Source organism: Erinaceus europaeus, chromosome 2, assembly GCF_950295315.1.
Source record: "Erinaceus europaeus chromosome 2, mEriEur2.1, whole genome shotgun sequence".
NCBI lineage: Eukaryota > Metazoa > Chordata > Mammalia > Eulipotyphla > Erinaceidae > Erinaceus > Erinaceus europaeus.
The window spans coordinates 190,018,654-190,044,535 of record NC_080163.1 but is presented as its reverse complement, the minus strand read 5'-3'; the positions used below and the strand labels follow the sequence as shown (position 1 = coordinate 190,044,535).

Genomic DNA, 25,882 nt, shown 5'->3' with positions numbered 1-25,882 from the left:
AGAGTGTCTGAGGGGAAGGAGGAGAAAGGAAGGAGAAACAGCTCTCCAGTTTAAGCAGGTGTGTAGATGGCAGAACCCTGAGCTGACAAAACGGCCCATGGGAGGAAGCAGAGCTGGTCTGGGAGGAAGATACTGAAGTCAAGTTGGGACAGGCTGGATTTGGTGTGGGGCATCCAGAGCAAGACGCCAAGTAGGTCTGGACCTCAGAAACAAAGCCTGGCTGGAGACTGGGGGAAACCCTGGCCCAGGGCCAGAAAGAGCCCCCACACACACTATGTATGAAGCAAAACAGAGTCTGGGCCGGCACATGTAGAACACTTCGGCCCAGTCCTGTGCTCTGAAGCCTGGCTTTCAGTCATGGTGAAGGAAACAGATGAATGAATACTCCTTTCTTCTAAGTGGGGAGCCAATTAAAAGTTAATTGATCTCCCAGTGCCAAGTGAGTGGGTGGATGCCAGGTTCAGAGGGGCTGTGAGGTGAGTGTAGGGAGGAGCCGGAGCTGGGGCCTTCTGAGGAAGCAGGATCTGAGATGGGGGTGAGGTCCTTGGGTGCCCACCCAGGATCCCTTTCCTTAGCTAACAGAGACTCCATGGCACTGCAGGCCAGAGCTAAAAGACTGCATTTCCCAGCTTCCCTTGCAGTTAGGAGTGACCAATGAAATGTGAGCAGGTATCAGTGGGTGCGAATACCTAGAAAGTTGTATCAAGGGATTGAGGGAGCATGGGAAGAGAGCTGGGATGTCTCACATCTAGCATTTCACTTTCCTTTGACTTTTTTTTCCCCTCTCTCTTATTGCCTCCAGGGTTATCGCTGCGGCTCCATACTGGCACTACGAATCCACTGCTCCTGGCAGCCATTTTTTTTTTTCTTTTTTCTTCTATTTTATTGGGTAGGACAGAGAGAAATTGAGAGAGGAAGGGGAAACAGAGAGGGACAGACACCTGCAGACCTGTTTCACTGCTTGTGAAGTATCCCTGCTACATGTGGGAGCAGAGGCAGTACCTGGGTCCCTGCACAGGTACTTCCACATAGTACAATGTGCGCGTAACCAGGTGCACCACCACCTGGCCCCTCTTATTTATTTATTGGATAGAGACAGAGAGAAATTGAGAGTTGGGGGAAACAGGGAGAGAGACACCTGCAGCACTGCTTTTCCCCTGCAGGTGGGGACTGGGAGCTTGAACCTGGGTCCTTTCACATGGTAATGTGTGCACTCAACCAGATGTGCTACCACCAGACCCCTCTTCTTTCTTTTTTATTTTCTTTGTATTCTTCCCTCTTTCTTATTTTTTAATTTACCAGAGCACTGTGCAGCTCTGGCTTATGGTGGTGCAGGGGCCTGAAAGTTGTCATTTTGCTCAACCACTATGCTACCCACTTGCCCTCCTTCTTCCTGTGAGAAATGAGATATAATGGAGGGCGCACTAGCAGCTATTTGGCTCATGAGGGTCCCTCCAGGCCAGAAGCCAACACTGGGTGTCCAATAACAAAGTGGTCCATTACACCACACCAGAACACCTGCTTCCATACATCTTTTTTTATTATATTTATTTATTTATTGGATAGAGACAGCCAGAATTCGAGAGGAAGGGGGAGACAGAGAGGGAAAGAGACAGAGAGACACCTGTAGCACTGTTTCACCACTTGCAAAGCTTTCCCCCTGCAGGTGGGGACTGGAGGCTGGAACCCAGGTCCTTGAGCACTACAACACGTGCACTCAACCAGGTGCGCCACCACCCGGCCTCACATCATCTTTTTTTTAATTATCTTTTATTTATTTATTTATTTATTTATTTACTTATTTACTGGATAGAGACCATCAGAAATTGAGAGGGGGAGGAGAGGTAGAGAGGGAGAGAGACAGAGACACCTGCAACACTGCTTCACCACTCGCAAAGCTTTCCCCTTGCAGATGGGAACTAGGGACTTGAACCTGGGTCCTGTAACATGTACACTGTAACGTGTGCTCTACCAGGTGCACCACACCCGGCCCCCTTCCATACGTCTGCTTCTTTTTTCTGTTTTACATTTTGATTGATTGATTGATTGATTTTTGATAGAGACAGAGAGAAATTGAGAGGGAAAGGGGGAGATAGAGAGGGAGAGAAAAAGAAAGATACCTGCAGCGCTGCTACATTGCTCGGCTCGAGACGATTTTCCCACTCAGGAGGCCACTAGGGGTTTGAGCCCAGGGCTTGACGCGTGGTGATGTGTACCCCTAAACAGCTGTGCCACAGCCAGCTCCCCCCATTATGTTTAAATAAATCACTGCTATTATGGTTTTTTGGGGTGGGGAGCAAGTCTGTTATTTACAACGTAACACAAGTCTAATTCAAACTTGATGGATGAGTAGGTCTTGCTGAGGACTTCCTGTTAGTCACTGGGTAAGAGGCCTTATGGGCAGGTGTCACAGAATTCCTTTCCCAGCCCCATAGGATGACTTCTCTTATGAGCTCCACTTTTTTTTTTTTTTTCACACACTGAAGACACAGAAGCCAAGGCAAGAGAAATCTAAAGGGGCACTGGTGACTGTACAAAAAAGTCTGTCAGATTTCAAAGCCCTTGTCTGTGCAGCAGGGGCAGGGTCATGACCAGGGCAGGCCTGTGTGAAAGAGGCGGGAGGAGCAGCCTGGTCTGGTGCTGAGGCTGGGGAGATGGGAGCAGAAAGGCAAGGCCACAGTAGACCAAGATGAGGGGGACATGAAGGATGGCCTTGGTTCTGAGGATGGTAAGGGTCGAAGGAGCTTTCTTTTTTCTTTTATTTATTTACTTATTTATATATGAAAGAGAGAGGGGGGGATCGAGAGAGAACCAGAGTATCACTCTGGAACATGAGAGGCCTGGGGTTGAAGTCAGGACCTCATGCTGGAAATCCAAACGCCATATCCACTGCAGCACCTCCAAGGTCCCGAGGGAAGTTTCTCTTTATTTCTTTCAATACTTGTTTGTACTTTATTTATTCATCTTGAATAGAGAAATTATGAGGGAAAGGGGATAGAGAGGGAGAGAGACACCAGCAGCAATGCTTCACCACTTGTGAAGTCTGCCCCTTTCCCCCACAGGTGGAGACTGGGGGGCTTGAACCTGGGTTCTTGAGCACTGCAACATGCTCGCTACTAGGTGTACCACTGCCAAGCCCCCTATGTTTTCTTTCTTTCTCTCTTCCTTCTTTCCTTCCTTCCTTCCTTCCTCTATTTCTTTTTGCCTCTAGGGTTATTGCTGGGGTTCGGTGCCCGCAACATGAAGCCACTGCTCCTGGAGGCTTTTTTTTTCCTTCCCTTTTGTTGCCCTTGTTAACGCTGTTGTGGTTATTATTATTGTTGCTGCCATTGATGTCATTGTTGTTGGATAGGACAAAGAGAAATGGAGAGAGGAGGGGAAGACAGAGAGGGGGAGAGAAAGATAGACACCTGTAGACCTGCTTCACTGCTCGTGAAGTGACCTCCCTGCAGCTGGGAAGCCGGTGGGAAGATCCTTAGGCCGGTCCTTGCACTTCACGCCATGTGCACTGAACCCGCTGTTCCACTGCCCCACCCTCTATTTCTTTCTTTTAATAAGAGATACAGAAAGAAAGATACCAGAAGGAGTCGGGCAGTAGCACAACAGGTTCAGTTTACATGGCACAAAGTGCAAGGACTGGTGCAAGGATCCTGGTTAGAGCCCCACCCCCACCCCACTTCCCACCTGCAGGGGAGTCGCTTCACAAGCAGTGAAGCACGTCTGCAGGTGTCTATCTTTCTCTCCCCCTCTCTGTCTTCCCCTCTCCATTTTTCTTCTCTCCATGTTTCTCTGTCCTATCCAACAAAAACAACATCAATAACAACAACAACAACAACAATAATAACAACGATAAAATAAGGGCAACAAAAAGGGAAAAAAATAGTCTCCAGGAGCAGTGGATTCATGGTGCAGGGACCGAGCCCAGCAATAACCCTGGAGGCAAAAAAAGAAAAGGAAAGGAAAAAAAGAAGAGAAAAAGAAAGATACCAGAGCTCAGCTCAGGCTTATGGTGGTGCTGAGGATTGAACCTGGAACCTCAGAGCCTCAGGCATGAAATTCTTTTGCAGAACCATTATGCTATTTCCCCAGCCTCCCAAGCCAAGTTCCTAACTTGAAAGGATGTGCTCCTGTGAGAGTCTGGAGTGGGCTGCCTGCCTGACTGCTCAGTATAGCCCTCCAGGCCAGCAGGCATCATGCTTTGTAGAATTCCCTTTTTATAGAGCTGGGGGTGGGGGACACGGAGAGACACCATAGCACTGCTTCACAATCCATGGAGTCCCTTCTGTCGCTGTCCATGTGCTGCTAGGGATAAAATCCAGGACCTCATGCACGATAAGGCCTGCACTCTGCCTGCCGGGCTATCTCCCAGGCCTCATAATTTTGTTTGCAGAGGATCTCCTGAGGATTTGACAGACAGCTAAGTTCATTTCTACTTATGACCTAGCCAAGTAAGGGGGTAGGGTGGCAGAATTTGACTCTCTGCTTGAAAACATTCTTCCCTCTTTTTTTTTTTAATTAAATTTAAACAATCATGTTTTAATCCTTGAGATTTTATTTATTTTCTTATCAGAAATTAGCACGATTTATTTATTTTATGCTTATTTTTTATCTTTAGTCATTTACTACTGGATAGAGACGGAGAGAAACTGAGAGGAGTGGGGGAGGTAGAGAGGGAGAGGAAGACAGAGGGACACCTACAGCCCCTACTTCATCACTTGTGAAGCTTTCTCCCTACAGGCCGGGACCAGGGGCTTGAAGCTGGGACCGTGTGCACTGTAGTGTGTGTGCTTAACCAGGCATGCCACCACCTGGCCCCTATTTATTATTATTATTGTTATTGTTATTATTATTATTTTACCAGAGCACTGCTCAGCTCTGGTTTATGGTGGTGCAGGGATTGAACCTGGGACCTTGGAAGCCTCAGGCACAAGAGTCTCTTTGCATGATCATTATCTACCCCTGCCCTCTTCCCTCTTTTCTAGTGCCCTTGGACCCTACTCTTGGCCTATGTGGCCTGGAGGGGATGGACTTCATGTTTACATTTCCCTGATTCCTGAGATTGAGCACTGAACTCCACATATCTGGTCAGTCAAGGGTCCTTTTACAGGAATATCAAGGGCCAGAAAAGACAAGAATTGCAAGGCCGGTAGGGATATCATGTAGCTAGTAGGGGCCAGGTCATAGTGCATCTGGTTGAATGCACCAATGACCTAGGTTCAAACCCCAACTCCCCACCAGAAGGGATGATGCTTCACTTGATGTGAAGCAGGTCTGCAGGTGTCTATCTTTCTTCCTCCCTGCCCCCCTAAATTTCTCTTTGTCCTATCTAATAAAATAGAAAGAGAGGAAGAAAGAAAGAAGGAAAGAAGGAAGGGAGGAAAAATGGCCACCAGGAGCAGTAGATTCCTAGTGCCTGTACCAAGCCCCTCAGATAACCCTGGTGGCAATAAAAAATTAAATTAAATTAAATTAAATTAAAAAGTAGGTTGTATTGTGTGCTGGTTACATGCTCTAGCTTATGGCAGTGCTGGAGATTAAGCCTGGGACCCTGGAACCTTGGGCATAGAGTTTGTTTACATAACCACTATGCTCTCTCCCCCATCCATTTTATTTTCTTATTTTATTTTCTTCATTCATTTAGGACAGAGACAGAGAAATGTGTAAGGAACATGGACCTCCATGAACCAGACACAGAAAAGAAAACTAACGTGCTGAGAGGTTAAGCATCACACGGAAAGTGGAGGAACAAGGACCTCAATTATTCTTTTTTTAAAAATATTTATTTATTTCCTTTTTGTTGCCCTTGTTTTTATTATTGTTGTAGTTATTGATGTCGTCGTTGTTGGATAGAACAGAGAGAAATGGAGAGAGGAGGGGAAGACAGAGAGGGGAGAGAAAGACAGACACCTGCAGACCTGCTTCACCGCCTGTGAAGCGACTCCCCTGCAGGTGGGGAGCCGGGGGCTTGAACCAGGATCCTTATGCCGGTCCTTGAGCTTTGCACCACGTGCACTTAACCCGCTGCGCTACCGCCCGACTCCCTGGACCTCAGTTATTCAATTCTGCTCCAGAGACTGTGCCTCCAAACCCTCTCTTTGCCTCCTCTCCATGTTCCTGGAGCTTTCAGAGATCACCATAGATAAAGAATGAAGGAAGAAATCAAGGCAAAGGAGAGGAGAAAAGGGACAAATCTGGGACTCTAAGGCAGGAGCTTGGAATGATTTACGTCAAGAAACCCTCTCTGGGCCCTAGGCAGTAGCACATCTGGTTAAGAGTGCATGTGTGCCTAAGCACAAGGGCCTGGGTTCAAGTCCCTGGTTCCCACCTACAAGGAGGAAACTTCATGAGCAGTGAAGTCGGTCTGTCTCTGGCTCTCTCCCTCTATCTCCTCCTCCCAGTTTCTCTGTCTCCATTCAAAATGAATGAAGGAAAGAAAATGGGTGGGGGAGAGAACACAGTGGTTATGCAAACAGACTCTCCAGCCTAAGGCTCTAGGGTCCTCAGTTCAATCCCCAGCACCTCCATAAACCAGAGCCAAACAGTGCTCTGGGGAGAAAAAAAATTTCAATGAAAAAATAATATAAAAAGAAATCCTCTGAGTTGGTACTACATTAACTGCTCTCTGTTCACGGATAGTAACACTGCTGAGGATCCCAGCAGATGTGACAAAGCATGCCGGCAAGCATGGTGGGATCCCCCATTTTTTAGGAACTAGGAACTCCCAGGGGAAAAAACCCAGCAGGTCCTGATCCAGCACTGCTGAGCCCCCAGCCAGGGACATAGTAGGTCTTTTCCAGATCTGGTCCATCCTCAGCCCTTGGGTGGGACCCTTTCCACGCTCTTCCTCCAAGACCTCCAAAATTTGAAGAAACCCAAGACAAAGCCTCTCCATTTCCACTTACTTCCCCTTAAGAGCCATCACCTGTGCACAAGGAGCCAGGTTCAAGCCCCCAGCCCCCACCTGCAGGGAGGATGCTTCATGAGCAGGTGTATTTCTCTCTCCCTTTTATTTTTTATTATTATGATTTTTTAACATTTTTCTTTTTTTATATTTTTATTTAGTTATTCCTTTTTGTTGCCCTTGTTATTTTATTGTTGTAGTTACTATTGTTGTTGTTATTGGTGTCGTTGTTGTTAGATAGGACAGAGAGAAATGGAGAGAGGAGGGAAAGACAGAGAAGGGGAAAGATAGACACCTGCAGACCTGCTTCACCGCCTGTGAAGTGACTCCCCTACAGATAGGGAGCCGGAGGCTCGAACCGGAATCCTTAAGCCGGTCCTTGCGCTTTGCGCCACCTTTGCTTAACCCGCTGCGCTACTGCCCAACTCCCTATTATTATGATTTTTAACCAGAGCACTGCTCAGCTCTGACTTACAGTGGTGCAGGGGATTGAACCTGGGATTTTGGAACCTCAGTCATGAGTCTCTTTGCATAATCATTATGCTATCTACCCCTGCCCTCCTTCTCTGTCTCCACCACCTCCCTTCTCAGTTTCTCTCTGTTTTATCAAATAAAATATAAATAAAAAGGAAAAAGTGGCTGCCAGGAGTGGTGGATTCGTCGTGCCAGCATGGAACCCCAGCCATGAATCTGATGAGGGGAAAAAAAAAAAAAAATCCTCACCTGCCCCAAACACAGATAGGGGTGACTTCGGGTCATCCCAACCCCCTCCCCACTCCTCACCACACCCCAAGCCATTCCCACGCACCTGCCGCTGGGACTCATAGAGGATGCGGTCCATGGTGTTAAGCAGCGTCATGCTCTTGTAGAACTTGAGCACCTTCTCCTGGGGCAACTGTGGATGGAGGCACAGACAGGCATAGGGCAGATGGGACCAGAGAGGAGATGGGCAAAGGGCCTGGGCATGGGAGGCGGGGGTGGGGGTAGGGTTCGGGGAGGCAGCCTCTCACATGGGGATCCTCGCTGGGGTTGATGATCTGGCCCTGTCGGTCCATGACGCGGTAGATGGGGATTCCAGAGATGACATTGGGCTGGATGAACTCGAGCTTGTCAATAAACTCTGCCGAGGCCCCTGGGAACTGGGGCTTCTCATCAAGGGACGAGAAGTGCTGCTGTTGCCTCTGGGGATGCTGGAGGGAGAGCGGAGGGGACACAGATCAGCAGCAGCACTGAGACTCCATGTTCAGGCAGCACGACAACCAGTGGACTCTGGAGACTGACACACACAAGATTCGAATCCCAGCTCCATCATTCTCAGTGTGTGGTCTAAGGTGAGTTATTGGAACTGCTGTATGTTTTGGGACAAAAACGGTACCTATCCTGGGGCTGGGAAATGGCTCAGCAGGGAAAGCACACACCTTAGCACACAGGAGGCTCTGGGCTGATCCCCAGCGCCACAGGAGAGTGCCATGGACAACACCAAAGGGATTCCGTGGATACTGCAGCAGTATTTTAGTGTCTCTCCTCTCACACTCTCTGCTCTCTCATTCTCTCTCTCTACCTCTCTCTCTCACTCACACACACACACACACACACAAACTACCCACATATCTCTCTCTCTTTCTCTCTCTCTCTCCTTTTAGGATATAGAATAAAAATTAGAAGAGAGGGGCCAGGCTCTGTGGCACAGTTGATTGAGTGCACACATTACCATGTACATGGATCCAGGTTCAAGCCCCCAGTCCCCATCTGCAGAGGGGACGTTTCACGATCTGTGAAGCAGTACTGCAGGTGTCTCTATTTATTATTATTTATTTATTTTCCCTTTTGTTGCCCTTGTTGTTTTGTTGTTGTAGTAGTTATTGCTGGTGTTGTTGATATCATCATTGTTGGATAGGAAAGAGAGCAATGGAGAGAGGAGGGGAAGACAGTGAGGGGAAGAGAAAATAGACACCTGCAGACCTTCTTCACCGCTTGTGAGGTGACTCCCCTGCAGGTGGGGAGCAGGGGGCTTGAACCGGGATCCTTACAGCAGTCCTTGGGCTTTGCACCATGTGTGCTTAACCTGCTGTACTACTACTGTCCAACCCCCTCTGGTGTATCTCTTTATATTTCCCCTCTCCTTCTAATTTCTCTCTATGCTATCAAATTAAATAAATGAATAAATAAACCCTTTCTTAAAAAATTAGACCAGAGGGGAAGCAATTACAGACGCCAAACCTTCTACCTTCTGCAACCCACAAGGACCCTGGGTCCATACTCCCAGAGGGATAGAGAATGGGAAAGCTATCAGGGGAGGGGATGGGATATGGAGATCGGGTGGTGGGAATTGTGTGGAGTTGTACCCCTCCAACCCTACGGTTTTGTTAACGTCTCCTTTCTTAAATAAATAAAAAAAAAAGATAGCAAAAAAAAAATAGACCAGAGAGGCCACTCATCAGTATTACATGTATGTGAAGACAAAGACCTGGCTCACTCCTCAGCACTACATGAAATATATACACACACATCTGTACTGTCATAAATTACTTGACTCCTTCAATTTCTCAACTCAAAAGAGAAAGATTAAATGACTTGATATTAAGTGGTTGGCAACTCAAAAGCCAGTAGCTATTTCTATCAAACACCCAAATGCTTCACCCCAGCTTGTGAGTCCCCCAGAGAGCCTGTCACCACCACACGTGTACACACGCTGCACAGTGCCCTCAAGTCACCCAGACAAGGTTTCTGCTGACCCTGGTGCCCACAAGGACTGCCAGAATTGAGCTTAAATCAGTGAGCTCTTCAGAGCTCCTTAGGAAAGTAACTTCCCAATTTTTTCTGCTTTCTCATCTGGAAAATGGAGAACCCCTCACCAAAATGTGGCAGGTTCAGATGAGGTCAGGAGGATAACTGTGTAACAGAGTGCATCTTTTTTTTTTTTTTTAACCAGCTCTGGCTGATGGTAGTGCTGGGAATAGAGCATGGGACCTTGGAGACTCAGGCATGAAAGTCTTTTGCAGAACCATTATGCTATCTCTGGGGCTCAGAAAGATGGTGGTGAGCATTTCCAACCACTCGATCTCTGCTTTCAGCTCTTCTTTAGAACCCTGTCCTGTGCCCCCACCTCCCTATGTGGCCTCTACTCCAGGCGGAACTCACTCACAGCCCCAAACTTAGTCATTCAACAAATATTTGAGCACCTGTTTGGTCCCAAGACCTATGCTGATCTTTTTTCTGTAAAGTTTATCTTAGGGGCCAGTGGACAGTGGCACACCTGATAGGGTGTACATTGTAAAGATCACAAGGGCCCAGGTTCAAGCCCCCAGTCCCTACCTGCAAGGGGGAAGATTCACAAATGGTGTTGCAGGTGTCTCTCTCTCTCCTTCTCTATCTCCCCTTTCTCTCTCAAGTTCTCTCTGCCTTTATCCAATAAGTAAATAGATAAGTAAATAAATAAAGCTGCAGTTAAAGCATAATGATTACGCAGAAGATTTTCATGCCGGAGGCTCCAGAGCCCCAGGTTCAATCCCTGGGGCAACTATAAACCAATACTGAGCAGTGCTATGGTATCTTTGTATCTTTCTCTCTGTATCTGTCTTTCTCATTAAAGTAAAATAAACAAAATATTTTTTAAAAGAATTTGTTTAAACATGAATAAATAATATACTTAAAAAAAAAAAACAGTTTATCTTATTTGTTGCATATAAAGCGAACTTCCCTGGAGGCAAAACAAAAAAAAAGGAATAGTTCTGCAAAAGACTCTTGTGCCTGAGGCTCTAAGGTGCCAGATTCAATCCCCAGCACCACCATCAGCCAGAGCTGAGCAGTGCTGTGATCTTTCTGTCTGTATCTTTCTGTATCGCTCTCTAGCTGTGTCTCTGTCTCTTTCTCATTAAAGCAAAGTAAAATATATTTTTCATAAAAAGATCGAGTGGTTGGAAATGCTCACCACCATCTTTCTGAGCCCCAGAGATAGCATAATGGTTCTGCAAAAGACTTTCATGCCTGAGGCTCCAAGGTCCCATGCTCTATTCCCAGCAATACCATCAGCCAGAGCTGAACAGGACTCTGGTTAAAAAAAAAAAAAGAATAAGAAGCACTCTGTTACACAATTATCCTCCTGACCTCATCTGAACCTGCCACATTTTGGTGAGGGGTTCTCCATTTTCCAGATGAGAAAGCAGAAAAAATTGGGATGGGAAGTTTAAGTTTTTTATTATCTTTATTTACTTATTAGAGACAGCCAGAAATTGAGAGGAAGAGGGAGAGAGAGAGACAGACACATCCAGCACTGCTTCAACACTTGTGAAGCTTTCTCCCTGCAGGTGGGGAGTGTTACTCTCAATAGACAATACTATCAATATCAATTTACAATTGCCCTTGAGTAGATGGGGAAACTTAGGGTCCATGGAGGGGAAAGCAACCAGCATCAGACCAGAGCTGAGAAACCAAGTAAAGACTGAGCTTCAAACTCATGGGGGCCAACAGCAGACCCCCAACTATTTACTTATTTACTTTATTGCCACTAGGGTTAGCGCTGGGTTCAGTGCCTTCACAATGGATCTACCATTCCCTGAGGCCCTTAAATTTTTTTTTTTTATGAATAAAAACCTATATACCAAATTACTATCTTCTCTGTTTTAGAGCAATAAAATCCCTATTAAATGAGAATAAGCAAATATATAAGAGCAAAATGCATTCTGTTTTCTTTTTTTTTTTAATTCATATTTTTTTTTTTATTTAAGAAAGGATTAATTAACAAAACCATAGAGTAGGAGGGGTACAACTCCACACAATTCCCACCACCTAATCTCCATATCCCACCCCCTCCCCTGATAGCTTTCCCATTCTCTATCCCTCTGGGAGCATGGACCCAGGGTTATTGTGGGTTGCAGAAGGTAGAAGGTCTGGCTTCTGTAATTGCTTCCCCGCTGAACATGGGCGTTGACTGGTCGGTCCATACTCCCAGTCTGCCTCTCTCTTTCCCTAGTAGGGTGGGGCTCTGGGGAAGCAGAGCTGCAGGACAAATTTTTTTTTTTTTTTAATTTCATTTGATGGGACAGAGAAATTGACAGAGGGAAGAGAAGATAGAGAGATAAAGAGAGACACCTGCAGCTGTGCTTCACTGCTTGTGAAACTCCCCCTCCTTCTTCCCACCAGGTGGGAGACAGGGGGCTTGAATCCAGGTCCTCGTGCACGGCAATGTGTGTACTTAACTACCCGGTCCTGTTATTCATTCATTCACTTATTCATTCATTTTTGTGGCTCCAAGATTTAACACATACATAATTCTGCTGCTCTCATGCCAAAAAAAAAAAATTGTTTTCATTACATTTCAAGAGGGAGAGAAAATACAGCCTCACTCACTATGGAGCTTCCCCTGGTTCTGTGGTGCTCCCATGTGGTGAAGCTTTACCAAGGTAAGGCATGCACCCTATTGGGTGAGGTATTTCCCAACCACCAGGTCCCCAAATTCTTGCTCTAACTCCAACTGCCATCCCTGGCGGGTTTCCATGTCTACATTGTTACTTGCCTCCACTCCCCGGATTCCTCCCAGCTCAGCAACTGTGGCTTCACTTCTAATCAAAGCTGGACAAGAAAGACTGGGTTTGCCAGGAACCAGGTTCTACACATGGGTGGGTGGGTGGGTGGTCATGTAACACTCCCCCACTCCATTCCCAACTCCATTTTTAAAAATATTTTACTTATTTTAATGAGAGATACAGAGAGACCAGAGAACTGCTCAACTCTAGCTTGTGGTGTTGAGCAAATTAAACCTGGACCTTGGAGCCTCAGGCATGGGCAGCATTTGCATAACCATGAGGATATCTCCCCAGCCTCACCACACACACACACACACACACACACACACACACACACACACACACACACACACACACACACATACCCACACCCCTTTTGTTTTTTTAATTTGCCACCAGGATGGCAGAATCTCCGCACCTGCAAAGTGAATCCATGGCTCCAGGTGGTTTATTTTTGTTGTTGTTGTTGTTTTAATTTGATAGTACAGATAGAAATTATGGTGGGAGTAGGAAGTAGAAAGGGAGAAAGAGACACCCACAGACCTGTTTCACAGCTTGTGAAGCTCTCCTCCCTGCAGGCCCTAGTGCGTGGTAAAATGTTCGTTCAACTGGTGTGCCACCACCTGCCCCCCCCCCCTTTTTAAATTGCCACCAGGGTTATCACTGGGGCTTGGTGCCTAAACAATGAATCCTAGGGGGTCGGGCGGTGGCGCAGTGGGTTAAGCGCATGTGGTGCAAAGCGCCAAGGACCGGCGTAAGGATCCCGGTTCGAGCCCCCGGCTCCCCACCTGCAGGGGAGTCGCTTCACAGGCGGTGAAGCAGGTCTACAGGTGTCTATCTTTCTCTCCCCCACTCTGTCTTCCCCTCCTCTCTCCATTTCTCTCTGTCCTATCCAACAACGAACAGCGTCAACAAGGGCAATAATAATAACCACAATGAGGCTACAACAAAAGGGGGAAAAATGGCCTCCAGGAGCGGTGGATTCATGGTGCAGGCACCGAGCCCAGCAATAACCCTGGAGGAAAAAAAACAAAACAATGAATCCACTGCTCCTGGCAGCCACTCCTCCCTCCCCCTTCCTTTGTATTTGATAGAAGGGGGACACAGAGGGAGACAGAAAAAAACCTGCAGCCCTGCTTCCCAGCTCATGAAGCTTCCCCCCGCCGCAGGTTTGAAACTGGGTCCTTGCACATGGTGATGTGAGCACTGTCCCTAGCTTCTTTTTTTTTATTTATTTATTTAATTTCTTTATTTGTTCCCTTTTGTTGTCCTTGTTTTATTGTAGTTATTATTGATGTCATTGTTGTTGGATAGGACAGAGAGAAATGGAGAGAGAAGACAGAGAGGGGGAGAGAAAGATAGACACCTGCAGACCTGCTTCACAGCCTGTGAAGCGACTCCCCTGCAGGTGGGGAGCCGGGAGCTTGAACCGGGAGCCTTAAGCCGGTCCTTGCGCTTTATGCCACTTGCACTTAAACTGTTGCACTGCTGCCTGACTCCCCCCAGCTTCTTTAATTTCAGTGAGGAGCCAGCCATGGCTCCAGCAGGGGAACATGAAAACGTGTGTGACTACACCTGAAGTTGTGAGGAAGATACACTCCCCGTGGCAGAGAAAGCTCAGGCGTGAGAACATCGCAACCGACTTCCTTCTGCTTTCTAGGGAAACCTTGCAGACCTTGCAGACTAGGCTAACCCCCTTCTGAGGACTCTCAAGCCGAACCTTGGCATCTACTGAGAGGACCCATTTGTCTCCAGTTTGTCTCCCAGATATATCACCAGTTCCCAGAAGGCAGCGATCAAGTTCAGGTTGGTTTACACAACAGATGTGTGACAGGAAGTTACTAAAGGAAGAGAAGAATGAAGCTCGGTGACTTTGCAGTCAGTCTGATCTGAGTTCCAATTTTCCCCTTCCTCCTTTTTCTTTCCATCCATCTCCATTTCTCTCTTTCTTTTTCTCCCTTCCTTCCTTTCTTTCTTTCTTTCTTTCTTTCTTTCTTTCTTTCTTTCTTCCCTGCTTACCTCTGGTTTATGGTTCTGCTGGGGATTGAATCTAGGATTTCAGAGCCTCAGGCATCAAAGTTTTTTGCAGGGCCACCATGCTGTCTCCTCAATCCCTGGGTTCTAATTTCTTAGCTCATTGTGCTGCCTCCCATAAAACACTGTTTCATTGAACTTCCTTGTTTGTAAAAAGGCTATTGTGAAAAAGTTGCACAGATCAAGCACCCTGAGCTTAGGCAATACAACCCGTGCTGTACTCATTGCCAATGTCCTCATCCTGGGCTTAGAGCCCAAAGGCATATGGAAGCACTTGGGCACCAGGAGAAGCTCCATGCATGGTAGAGCAGTGTTGTGGTGGCTCCTTCTCGTGTGTGTGTGTGTGTGTGTGTGTGTGTGTGTGTGTGTGTGTGTGTGTGTGTGTGCGCGCGCATGTCCCCTCCTGTTCTCAGGTGTATCTGATGACTGTTACTATCCAGCAGGCAGAAACTGCATATTCGGTCCAAGTCAGAGGAGGGCTGGGGATGACAGAAGCCAATGGTGGCAAACACTCAGCAGGCAGTTACATTCCAGAGGAGCAATCTCATGGGGCAGAGGAGCTGTGTGGGCTGAGGACTACAGACCTAAACTGCCTGTGAGTTCTTCCCAGGGGGCAGGGAGCTGTGTGGAGGCCTGTGGACACTGGGAAGGAACCTGCCTGAGTTTCAGACATTGGCAATGGCAAAGGCAGGAGGCAGGATGGTACTGTGAGCCCTGCAGCCATTAGTAACTGTGCCTCCCACACACGGGGTGCTTTCTTTATGCCTTTATGCTCACTGACCCCTGCTGACCCCCACGTAGCCACCAGGTGAGGTAGGCACAGTTACCATACCCCCATGAAACTGAAGTGGCCCTGAGACTTGGAGTCACTTGTTCAAGGGCAGGGAGTGGTGGTGTCAGCTCTAAGTCAGGTGGCTGGATGCCCAGGGAGGCTGGGGAGAGCTCAGAAGTGAGTGGGGAAGGCTGTGCAGGTATGTAAATAACCTGAGGGAGCTTGCTGGGGAGGAAAGGTGAATCTGAGACCCGGCCAAATGGCTCATAGTGTAGAGCTTTGGCATGCGTATGACCCAGATTCAAGGCCAGCCCCAATGCACGAAAGGAAGCTTCCGTGCTGTAGTCTCTTTTCCTCTCTACTTCTCTGTCTCTAGAAGAGGAAGAAAGAAAGGAATAGAAGGGGGCCAGGCGGTAGTGCACCTGGTTAAGTGCACATACTGTGAAGCACACGGAACAGCGCTAGGATCCCAGTTCAAGACCCCAGCTCCCCACCTGCAGGAAGGTCGCTTTGCAAGTGATAAAGCAGGTCTGCAGGTGTCTATCCCCCCTCTCTATCTTGCCCTCCTCTCTCAATTTCTCTCTGTCCTATCCAACAACAGCAGCAGCAACAATGGAAAAAAGATGGCCACCAGGAGTAGGGGATTTGTAGTGCAGGCACCCAGCCCCAGGCAGAACCATGGGATTTTCTTTCTTTTCTTTTCTTTTTTAATTTCTTTATTGGGGGATTAATGTTTTACAGTTGACATTAAATACAATAGTTTGTACATGTATAACATTTCTCAGTTTTCCACATAACAATACAACCCCCACTAGGTCCTCTGTCATCCTTTTCCAGGACCTGTACTCTCCCCCCGACACACCCCAGAGACTTTTATTTTGGTGCAATAACCATGGGACTTTCAAAGTAAACCAAGCTCCCAAATAATTTGGTTACAATAATAATAATCTATTGTTTTCTTAAACTCTAAGACAGCAAGGAACCTTCCTCATTCTCCTTAAAACCTGTATTTCAGGGAGTCAGGCAGTAGTGCAGCGGGTTAAGTGCCGGTGGCGCAAAGCACAAGGACCGGTGTAAGGATCCGGGTTCGAGCCCCTGGCTTCCCACCTTCAGGGGAGTCGCTTCATAAGCAGTGAAGCAGGTCTGCGGGTGTCTATCTTTCTCTCCTCCTCTCTGTCTTCCCCATCTCTCTCTCCATTTCTCTCAGTCCTATCCAACAACAACAACAGCAATCATAACTACAACAATAAAACAACAAGGGCAACAAAAGGGAATAAATAATAAATAAATATTTTTTTAAAAAAAACCTGTATTTCTCCCAGTCCTGGAGCTTCTGGGACTTTGCTCATTTTCCTTCCTGCTTCTCTTGATCCCTAACATTTGATACTGCATCTGCTGACCTCAACCAAATCAATGCAGCCAGTGATTCCTCGCCATGTTTCACTGCAGACTGTGTCCAGAAACACCAAGCCTGGGATGTCAACCTTCCAGCTCCAATACTCTGGTATCAACTTTTCCTAACTCATGGGACTCCCTAGTGCCATTTCAAATGGCACACTTCCTAACTAAGTTACAGAATCTAGATATAGACCAGGACCTAAGCAATAGGGTACATGTGTACATGTATCCATAAGTTAGGGGAAAACATATACCTTAAAGTCAAAGTGTGCAGTAGCCTGCAGTGAGTAGACTTAGACTCAATAAGTGCAGCAAACAAGTAGAAAGTCCTAAAAAAAAGATACCATAAAGTACTTAATCAGATAGTTCCTACTAAGGCCTAGAAACCCTATCTCCTAACCCCTACCTCATTTCCCTCAGTCACCTTAAGTCTAATGCTGTCAGATAAAGTAAGGACACAGGCTCCTGTGCTAAATATAAATAGACATGGGCCCTAGGTCACATCAATCAGGTTAACGGTATTTATATGCTTTTTACATATTTGAGAGCTACTCTATGCCCTGATGCAGCTTTCTAGTCCTATTCTCAACTCTGAAACCATCTTCCCACACAATACTTTCAGCTCACCTACATGTTAGCTATTGGGTTCAGGCAAAAATCACTACAGTTATGGGCCCCTTAGAATATACCTTAAATAGGGAGTCAGGCGGTAGCACAACGGGTTAAGCGCACATGGCGCAAAGCACAAAGACCAGCTAAGGATCCTGGTTCGAACCCCCGGCTCCCCACCTGTTGGGGAGTAGCTTCACAAGCGGCGAAGCAGGTCTGCAGGTGTCTATCTTCTCTCCCCCTCTCTGTCTTCCCCTCCTCTCTCCATTTCTATCTGTCCTATCCAACAACAACAACGACATCAATAACAACAACAATAACTACAACAAGGGCAACAAAAGTGAATAAATAAGTATTTTTTAAAAAGAATATACCTAAAATAGACTTCCTAGCTTCTTCCCACTTGAAGACTCTTAGTTACATCTTCTCTACTCTTACCTTTAGGTTCCTGTTTATTAAACAACTTGTCTTGCTTTATATCTTACCACCCTTCAGCCACCAGGGTGAAGACACTACCATGATGCTATCCTGACTTCCCTGAGCAGACGACCTCACCAATGCGTCCTGGAACCTCATCTTTCAAAAGCCTTATCCCACTAGGGAAAGATAGAAATAGGCTGGGTGTATGGGTTGAACTGCCAATGACCATGTTCAGCAGAGAAGCAATTACAAAAGCCAGACCTCCCACCTTCTGCACCCTAAAAAGAATTTTGGTCCATACTCCCAGAGGGATAAAGAATAGGGAACATTCCAATGAAGGTGATGGAATACACAACTCTGGTGGAGGGAATTGTGTGTACCCTTGTTATCCTACAATCTTGTTAATCATTATTAAATCACTAATAAAACTTAAGGGGAAAAAAAGGCTTCCACCTTGCCCTACAGTACTCCCAGCCACACCAATTTTACCATCCCTGAAGAAAGACAGTAGCCCCCTTTCTTGAGTCCAACCCAAGCAGAGGACACATTAAATGCTTCGTTAGAGGGGCCAGGTGGTGGCTCACCTGGTTGAGTGCACATGTTACAATGCTCAAGGACCTGAGTTCAAGCCCCGAGAGCCCACCTGCAGGGGGAAAGCTTCACAAGTAGTTAAGCAGTGCTGCAGGTGTCTGTCTCTCTCCCTCTCTATTTCCCCCCATCCCCTCTTGATTTCTGGCGGTCTCTAAGCAATAAATAAACAAAGATAATAAATGCTTAATAAGAACCATTTTGTGGGCTGGGGAGACAGCATAATAGTTTTGAAAGAGACTCATGCTTGAGGCTTTATAGTACCAAGTCAATCCCCAGCACTACCACTAGCCAAAGCTGAGGTGTTTTTTTTTTTTCTCTTCAGGGTCAGGGAGCTATCTTGCATAGTGATTATGCAAAAAGATTTTCCAAGTTGGGAAGACAGCATAATGGTTATATAAAAGACTTTCATCCCTGAGGCTTGGAGGTCCCAGGTTCAATCCCCAGCACCACCATAAACCAGAGCTGAGCAGTGTTCTTGGGACAACAAACAAAAAGATCCTTACCACATCTCTCTGAAGGAAGTTCTATTGCCCTGTTTACAGACAAACTGGTGGGTGCTGGGGCCTCGAAAGCTTCTCTAAAGGGCTTGTCAGTGCCCAGTGGTGGCACACCCAGCTAAAGTGTTCATGTTACCATATGCAAGGACCCAGGTTCAAGCCCCCCCCCTCCCCACTTGCAGGGGGTGAGCCTCACAAGTAGTGAAGTGGGTCTGCATGTGCCTCTCTTTCTCTGTCCCTCTCTTCTCAATTTCTCTCTGTCCTAACAGGAAGGAAGGAAACAACAACGACATCAATAACAGCGATAATAATAACTACAAGGATAAAATAACCAGGGCAACAAAAGGGAAAAAATGGCCTCCAGGAGCGGTGGATTTGTGGTGCAGGCACTGAGCCCCATCAATAACCCTGGAGACAAAAAAAAAAAAAAGAGGCTGAGCTCCTTCTGCCACCAACCTACTAGAGGGATCCAGGCAGATGACAAGGAAGGACGCCCGAATAACCATCTCTTCTCAGGGCCAGGCGGTGGTGCACCTGGTTGAGCACACACATTATAGTGTGCAAGGACCCAGGTCCAAGCCCCCAGTCCTCACCTGTAAGGGGAAAGCTTCACAAGTGGTGAAGCAGGGCTGCAGGTGTCCCTCTGTCTTTTTCTCTCTCTACCTCCTCCTCCCCTCTCAAATTCTCTTGTCTATCCAGTAATAAATAAGATATATAACTAAAATATGGAGAATATCTCTCTTTAAAAAAAATAACCATCTCCTCTCAGTCCACTGTGCACTCTGGGCACTGACCCCTGGGAACACTGCCCAGGCTGCCCACCCAGCAAGGGAGGAGGCAGATGTGTGACTGTTAATTGTTAAAGCCAGTGCTCACCGACTTCTAATGGGGCAATCTGGCCACCCCCCTAGGCTAAGCACAGAGAAGTGAAGGTACTTGGCAGAGGTCCCGCTAGCTTCTGGGGTGTTGGCTGAGAAGCCACCTCAGGACTCCTTAACAATTGAGTTTCCTTCCTCCTCTTCTCCCTGAGCACAAAAACATCTGCTAACAACTGGAGAGGGAGGCAGACATCAGGGAACCCTGCACGGCAACAGGGTGTCTGTCCATAAAAGGCGACGGTGATAGGAAGGACAAGCAGGTGAGAGAAGTGGTGTCACCAGTCATCCTGACCCCATACCCCAGCAACCCAATCAAGTCACCACAAAGCAGTCTCCCAGTTATACCCCAAGGGACTGACTCACTCTCTTAGCTCCACCTTGATATGCCAAAACTGCACCTTCCAAAAAGGCAGCTAGGGTTGAACCTGGGACCTTGGAGCCCCAGATATGAAAGCCCTTTGGTGTAATCATTATACTATCACTCTTAACTTTTATTATTTTTTATGCCTGTTTAACGTGTGAGAAAACTAGAGAATGTTTCAGGTATAGGTGGTACTGCGATTTGAACTCAGGACCTCATGCACACCAATCCAGCACTCTACATCCTGGGCCACAGCTTTTTCTTTCTTTCTTTTCTTTTTTTTAATTTTAATTTTAATTTTTTGCTTTTTTAAAAAATTTCTTTACTGGGGAATTAATGTTTTACATTTGACGGTAAATACAATAGTTTGTACACGCATATAATTTCTCAGTTTTCCATATAACAATACAATCCCCACTAGGTCCTATGTCATCCTTCGTGGACCTGTATTCTCCACCCCACCCAACCCACCATTTTTTTTTTATTTTTCCTTTTCTTGCCCTTGTTGTCTTTTATTGTTGTTGTTATTGATGTCGTCATTGTTAAATAGGACAAAGAAAAATGTAGAGAGGAGGGGAAGGCAGAGAGGGCAATAGGAAGATAGGCACCTGCAGACCTGCTTCACCGCCTGTGAAGTGACTCCCCTGTAGGTGGGGAGCTGGGGGCTCTATCCGGGGTCCTTCCACCGGTCCTTGTGCTTCATGCCACGTGCGCTTAACCTGCTGTGCTACCCCCCGACTCCCTCTTTTCATTTTTTAAAAGATGTGTTTACTTATGAGAGGGAAAGAACCAGAGCATCATTCTGACATATGCAATGCTGTGGATCAAACTTGGGATTCCAGGCACCAGTAGTGATTTAAAGTCACTAAAACTAGGGCTGGCTGAGTGTTAGCCCACACTTTACCATGTGTGAGGACCCAGGTTCAAGCCTCTGATCCCCACCTGTGGGGGAAAAGCTTCATGAATGGTGGAGCAGCGTTGGAGGTATCTCTCTTCTCTCTTCCTCTTTGTCTCTTTCTCCTTCATCTCTGTCTCAAGCTCTCTCAAGAAGAAAAGAAAATGGCCACTAGGAGCAGTGGAGTCACAGTACAGGCTCTGAGTTCTATCGATAACTTTTGTGGGCAAAAAAAAATAGGGCTGGGAGATAGCACACCTGGGAAAGGGAATGCCTTACCAGTGTGTAAGGACCCAGGTTAATGCCCCAGAATCACATGGCAGTGCCGTAGATGGCATGAGTGGTGTTCTAATGGATGGTGGAGTGGTTCTGTGGTGTTTCTCCTCACGGTCTGCTTCTCCTATCTGACATTTTCGAGAAGAGTGAGGGTCAGCGAGATAGCTGGCCAGGGAGAGTGTGTGCTATGTCACATTTGTGGTCTAGTATGAGCTCTGATACCACAAGGAAGGTGCTGTGGCACTATCTCCCTCTCCTCTACCTCACTCTTGTATCTCAGAGAAATCACACATATATGAGACCCTGTTCCAAAAAAAAAAAAGTTAGCTAAATAAAAGACGACTATATATATATATATATATGAGCTGTTTACAAGGAAGTAGCACAGTGGTAAGATGTTGAACTCTCAAGCATGGGGTCCCAAGTTTGATCCCCAGCATTGCATCTCACAATGGTGCTCTGGTGTTCCACCTCTTTCCCTCTCTTTTTCTCTCTCTCATAAATAAGTACATCTTTTAAAAAATGAAAAACGAGGGGCCAGGCGGTGATGCACCTGGTTAAGCACTCACATTACAGTGTGCAAGGATCCAGGTTCAAGCCCCCGATCCCCACCTGCAGGGGGAAAGCTTCATGAGTGGTGAAACAGGGCTACAGGTGTGTGTGTATGTGTCTCTCTCTCTCTCCTATCTCCCCCCCTCTGAATTTCTCTCTTCTCTATCCAGTAATAAGTAAATAAAAATATTTTTAAAAGTCTTTAAAAAATGAAAAACAGGGGCCAGGTGGTGGCACACCTGGCTAAGCACACACATTACAGTGTGCAAGGACCCAGGTTGAAGCCCCTGGTCCCCACCTGTGATCTGGGAGATAGCACACTGGGTAGATTGCTGGACTTGTGTGCTTGAAGTCCTGAGTTCAAACCCCAGAAGGGTCTCTCACACACACACATTAATATACAGACCTATAAAAGTAAATAAAAGTCCAGGGAGATAGCATACTGGTTGCATAAAAGGACATGCATGTCAGGGGCTCTCAAGTCCCAGGTTCAACACCTGGTTCCATTATAAGCCACAGCTGAGCAGTGCTAAAGTTTTGTTTTGTTTTTTTTTTAAAAAGCATGTATGTGCAGGGCCCAAGATAAACAAGAAAATAAGCTCATTAAAATTTTAAAAAGCAGGGGAGTCGGCTGGTAGCGCAGCAGGTTAAGCACAGGTGGCGCAAAGCACAAGGACCAACAGAAGGATCCCGGTTCGAGCCCCCAGCTCCCCACCTGCAGGGGAGTCGCTTCACAGGCGGTGAAGCAGATCTGCAGGTGTCTATCTTTCTCTCCCCCTCTCTATTTTGCCCTCCTCTCTCCATTTCTCTCTGTCCTATCCAACAACGACATCAATAACAACAATAAAACAACAAGGGCAACAAAAGGGAATAAATAAATATTTTTTAAAAATTTAAATAAAGCAAACACTTCAGTTCCTCAGTCACACTAGCCACATTGCAAGCACTCAGCAGTCACATGGTGCAGTGAGTAGTTACTTCTCTGGACACTAGATATACAACACTGCTTTACCACTTGTAAAGCCTCCTCTCTACAGGTGGGGACCTGGGTCCTTGTGCACTATAATGTATATGTTCTACCAGATGCCCAAGCCCAATGTGTGCTGTCTTGCTTGCCCAGAGTGTGAAGCCCCAATGACACCTAAAAATAAGTAAACTGTGTGTGTGAGTGTGTGTGTGTGTGTGTGTGTGTGTGTGTGTGTGTGTACAGAAAAACAAGGAACTAAAAATAGAGGCTCTAGAAGATCTCTTATTTTGGCCCACCCTCCTAAAAAGAGAAAGAAAAAAAAGAACAAAGGGAGGTAATGGGAAAGAACTGCAGAGAGCCTAAGCAAGGAAGGAAGCTGATATAATCATCCACAAATGACCTTTCTTCATTCCTGCCCTGGCCCACCCACCTCCCGCCCTGCTGGCCAGACCAATGGGTTCCTGGGACTGAGGTCAGCTGAGGAGGATCTGATTGTTCCCCAAAAAAGTCACAGAGAACACATCAAAGTTAAAAGACTGTTCCCTCCCCCAACATCCACTCCAGCAGCCATTCTGCAATTACCTGCTTCATATAACTCCCGTAGGTCCCCATCTCTCTCCCTTAACTCACACTCTTCACCATCTTCCTGTTTCTCACCTACCTAGACTTCCTTCCCACATATTTCACTTTCCCTTCTGAATGTACTGGAAAGCAGAGTAAAACCCAAGCCCAGTGATTTTGACAGATTGGCCTGCAAGACCCTTACAAATCCAGGCTCTTTCCCATGATCCTCTCCTTCTTAATTTCTTTTTTTAAATTATTTTTTAAGATTTTATTTATTTATGAGTAAGATAGGAGGAGAGAGAAAGAACCAGGCATGACTCTGGCACATGTGCTGCCAGGGATCAAACTCAGGACCTCATGCTTGAGAGTCCAAAGCACCACCTCCCGGAGCACTCCTTCATTTCTTTTTTTTTTTTTTAATATTTATTTATTTACTTCTTTTTGTTGCCCTTGTTGTTTTACTGTTGTAGTTATTATTTTTGTCGTTGTTGGATAGGACAGAGAGAAATCGAGAGAGGAAGGGAAGACAGAGAAGGGGGAGAGAAAGATAGACACCTGCAGATCTGCTTCACCGCTTGTGAAGCGACTCCCCTGCAGGTGGGGAGCTGGGGGCTTGAACCAGGATCCTTACGCCAGTCCTTGCGCTTTGTGCCAAATGGGCTTAACCTTAACCCTCTGTGCTACTGCCCGACTCCCTCCTTCTTCATTTCTAATGTCTATTTCTGCCTCTGCACCATACTCACTTTCAACAGTGGCCAGCATTCCCATTGCCCAGATTTATCCCTTAGCAGTGTGTGTGTGTGTGTGTGAATAAATAGATATTTTTAAGTTTTTATTTATCAGTATATGATAGAAATAGAGAGAGAACTAGAAGATCACTTTGGCACATGGGATGCCATGGATTGAACTCATAATCTTCTACCTCACAAGTCCAGCACCCTACTCATTGTGCCACCCTGTTTAATTTTCTTAACAGCCATATGAGGTGTTCACAGTCACTATTTATTTACAGAAAAAGCAATTAGGTCCAAAGAGAACTGGTCCCTTGTCTAGGGCTACACAGCTGGAAACCAGCAGGTTTAGGGCTATGTACTCAAATGGTCTAACTTTAGAACCCACCTTAACCACAACTCTCATGTAGCGTGCTCTCTGTACAATTTTACTTCATAGCTGTTCTGTAGCCCACTGTTTCTCCATCTCTCTCTCTCTATCTCCCCCCCCCCCATATCTAACTTCCAACTAGATGTCTGCTGCATGGACTTATCACCAGCAGCATTAAGCCAAGGGGACGCCAACTGGTTAGACAAGAAATGAGGGATTTCTGAAGTTATTTCTAAGAATTGTGGGCAAAGTGCACTGTCTGGACTTTTTTCCTTCCTCGTCTCTTCTCTTTAACTGTTCATTTTCTTTAGTGTAACCAAAACAGACAGGTTCCCTGTCCTGACATTTGATCAGGGGGCACAAGATCACATGGCTTAAAAAAAAAAAAATCAATTCATAGGGGTCAGGCGGTAGCGCAGCGGGTTAAGTGCACGTGGTGCTAAGTGCAAGGACCGGCGTAAGGATCCTGGTAAGAACCCCCGGCTCCCCACCTGCAGGGGGAAGGGGTCGCTTCACAAGCGGTGAAGCAAGTCTGCAGGTGTCTATCTTTCTCTCCCCCTCTGTCTCCCCTCCTGTCTCCATTTCTCTCTTTCCTATGCAACAATAACATCAATGGCAACAGTAACAACAAGGACGACAAAAAATGGGGGGGAAATAGAGTCCAGGAGCAGTGGATTCATAGTGCAAGCACCGAGCCCCAGTAATAACCCTGGAGGCCGAAAAAAAAATCAATTCATTTAAAAGTCAGAACTAGAAGGAAGGAACAAAGAAAGACAAGACACTATAAATGTTCACCACCAGGTCGTGGGGGTAGGGAGGGGTGGAGGAGGACTTGATCTCTCTGCTCCTATTTGAAAGAAGTGTGTCTTTACCGAGAAGAAAGTTCCCACCAGTTACTAAAGCAGTTTCACTCTTCAAACTCATCTTTCACATACAGTCAACACTGCTACCAGCCTTATCAGATATCAGGTCCAGTTCCTAGCATTTTATATAGTGAATATTCCCAACAATCAAATGACAGGGGGAAAGTCTTCCCCTCGGGGATGGGTGGCCAGTGAGGAAGCCTCCTTCCTTCTAGTTGCCTTCCTCCCGCGGGGTCCACAAAGCAGCTGTTCACCTTCCCTGTTCTAACTGAACATGTGAGGTGCAGAAGGAAATGCTGGTTTTCCTCACGGATGTCGTCTCCAAACGGTTTTCCTTACTTATCCTGGTCCTATGACAGTTCTCTCTTCAGTCTCGGCAGGGATCCCACGCTCCGAAGACAGCGATCAAATACCCACTCCCCTCAGGAAAAACTTCCCAGAGACTCAGGTACTCACACATCTAGCCAGCCCCCGAGTCCCAGGCCGTCGCAGGAACAGGAGGCCAGCCTGGCCCAAGCCTCGGCTCAGCTCGCTGATTCTCAGAACACCAGCTGCCACCGCCATCTTGACTGACAGTGCCCGGGAGGTCCGCCCCTCTCCTCGAGGAGTCTGGGGGCTGCCCTTCGCACGCCTGACTGTAATGTCAGCACCATTCTCCCAAGAAACCACTTGCTATCA

At 46.7% G+C, this 25,882-nt stretch overlaps 1 protein-coding gene across 1 annotated transcript in view; it reads right to left on the bottom strand.

The window, feature by feature from the left end:
* BCKDHA (branched chain keto acid dehydrogenase E1 subunit alpha) overlaps positions 1–25,818 on the bottom strand; it is a 45,249-nt gene extending 19,431 nt beyond the window's left edge. The window contains exons 1-3 of the mRNA XM_007536588.3: positions 25,661–25,818; positions 7,912–8,091; positions 7,710–7,796 (exon numbers count right to left, since the gene is read on the bottom strand). Of these exons, the coding sequence (XP_007536650.1) occupies positions 7,710–7,796; positions 7,912–8,091; positions 25,661–25,768 (375 nt within the window). The 5' untranslated portion in view covers positions 25,769–25,818. The remainder of the gene's footprint in view (positions 1–7,709; positions 7,797–7,911; positions 8,092–25,660) is intronic.
* Positions 25,819–25,882: the final 64 nt, after the last annotated feature.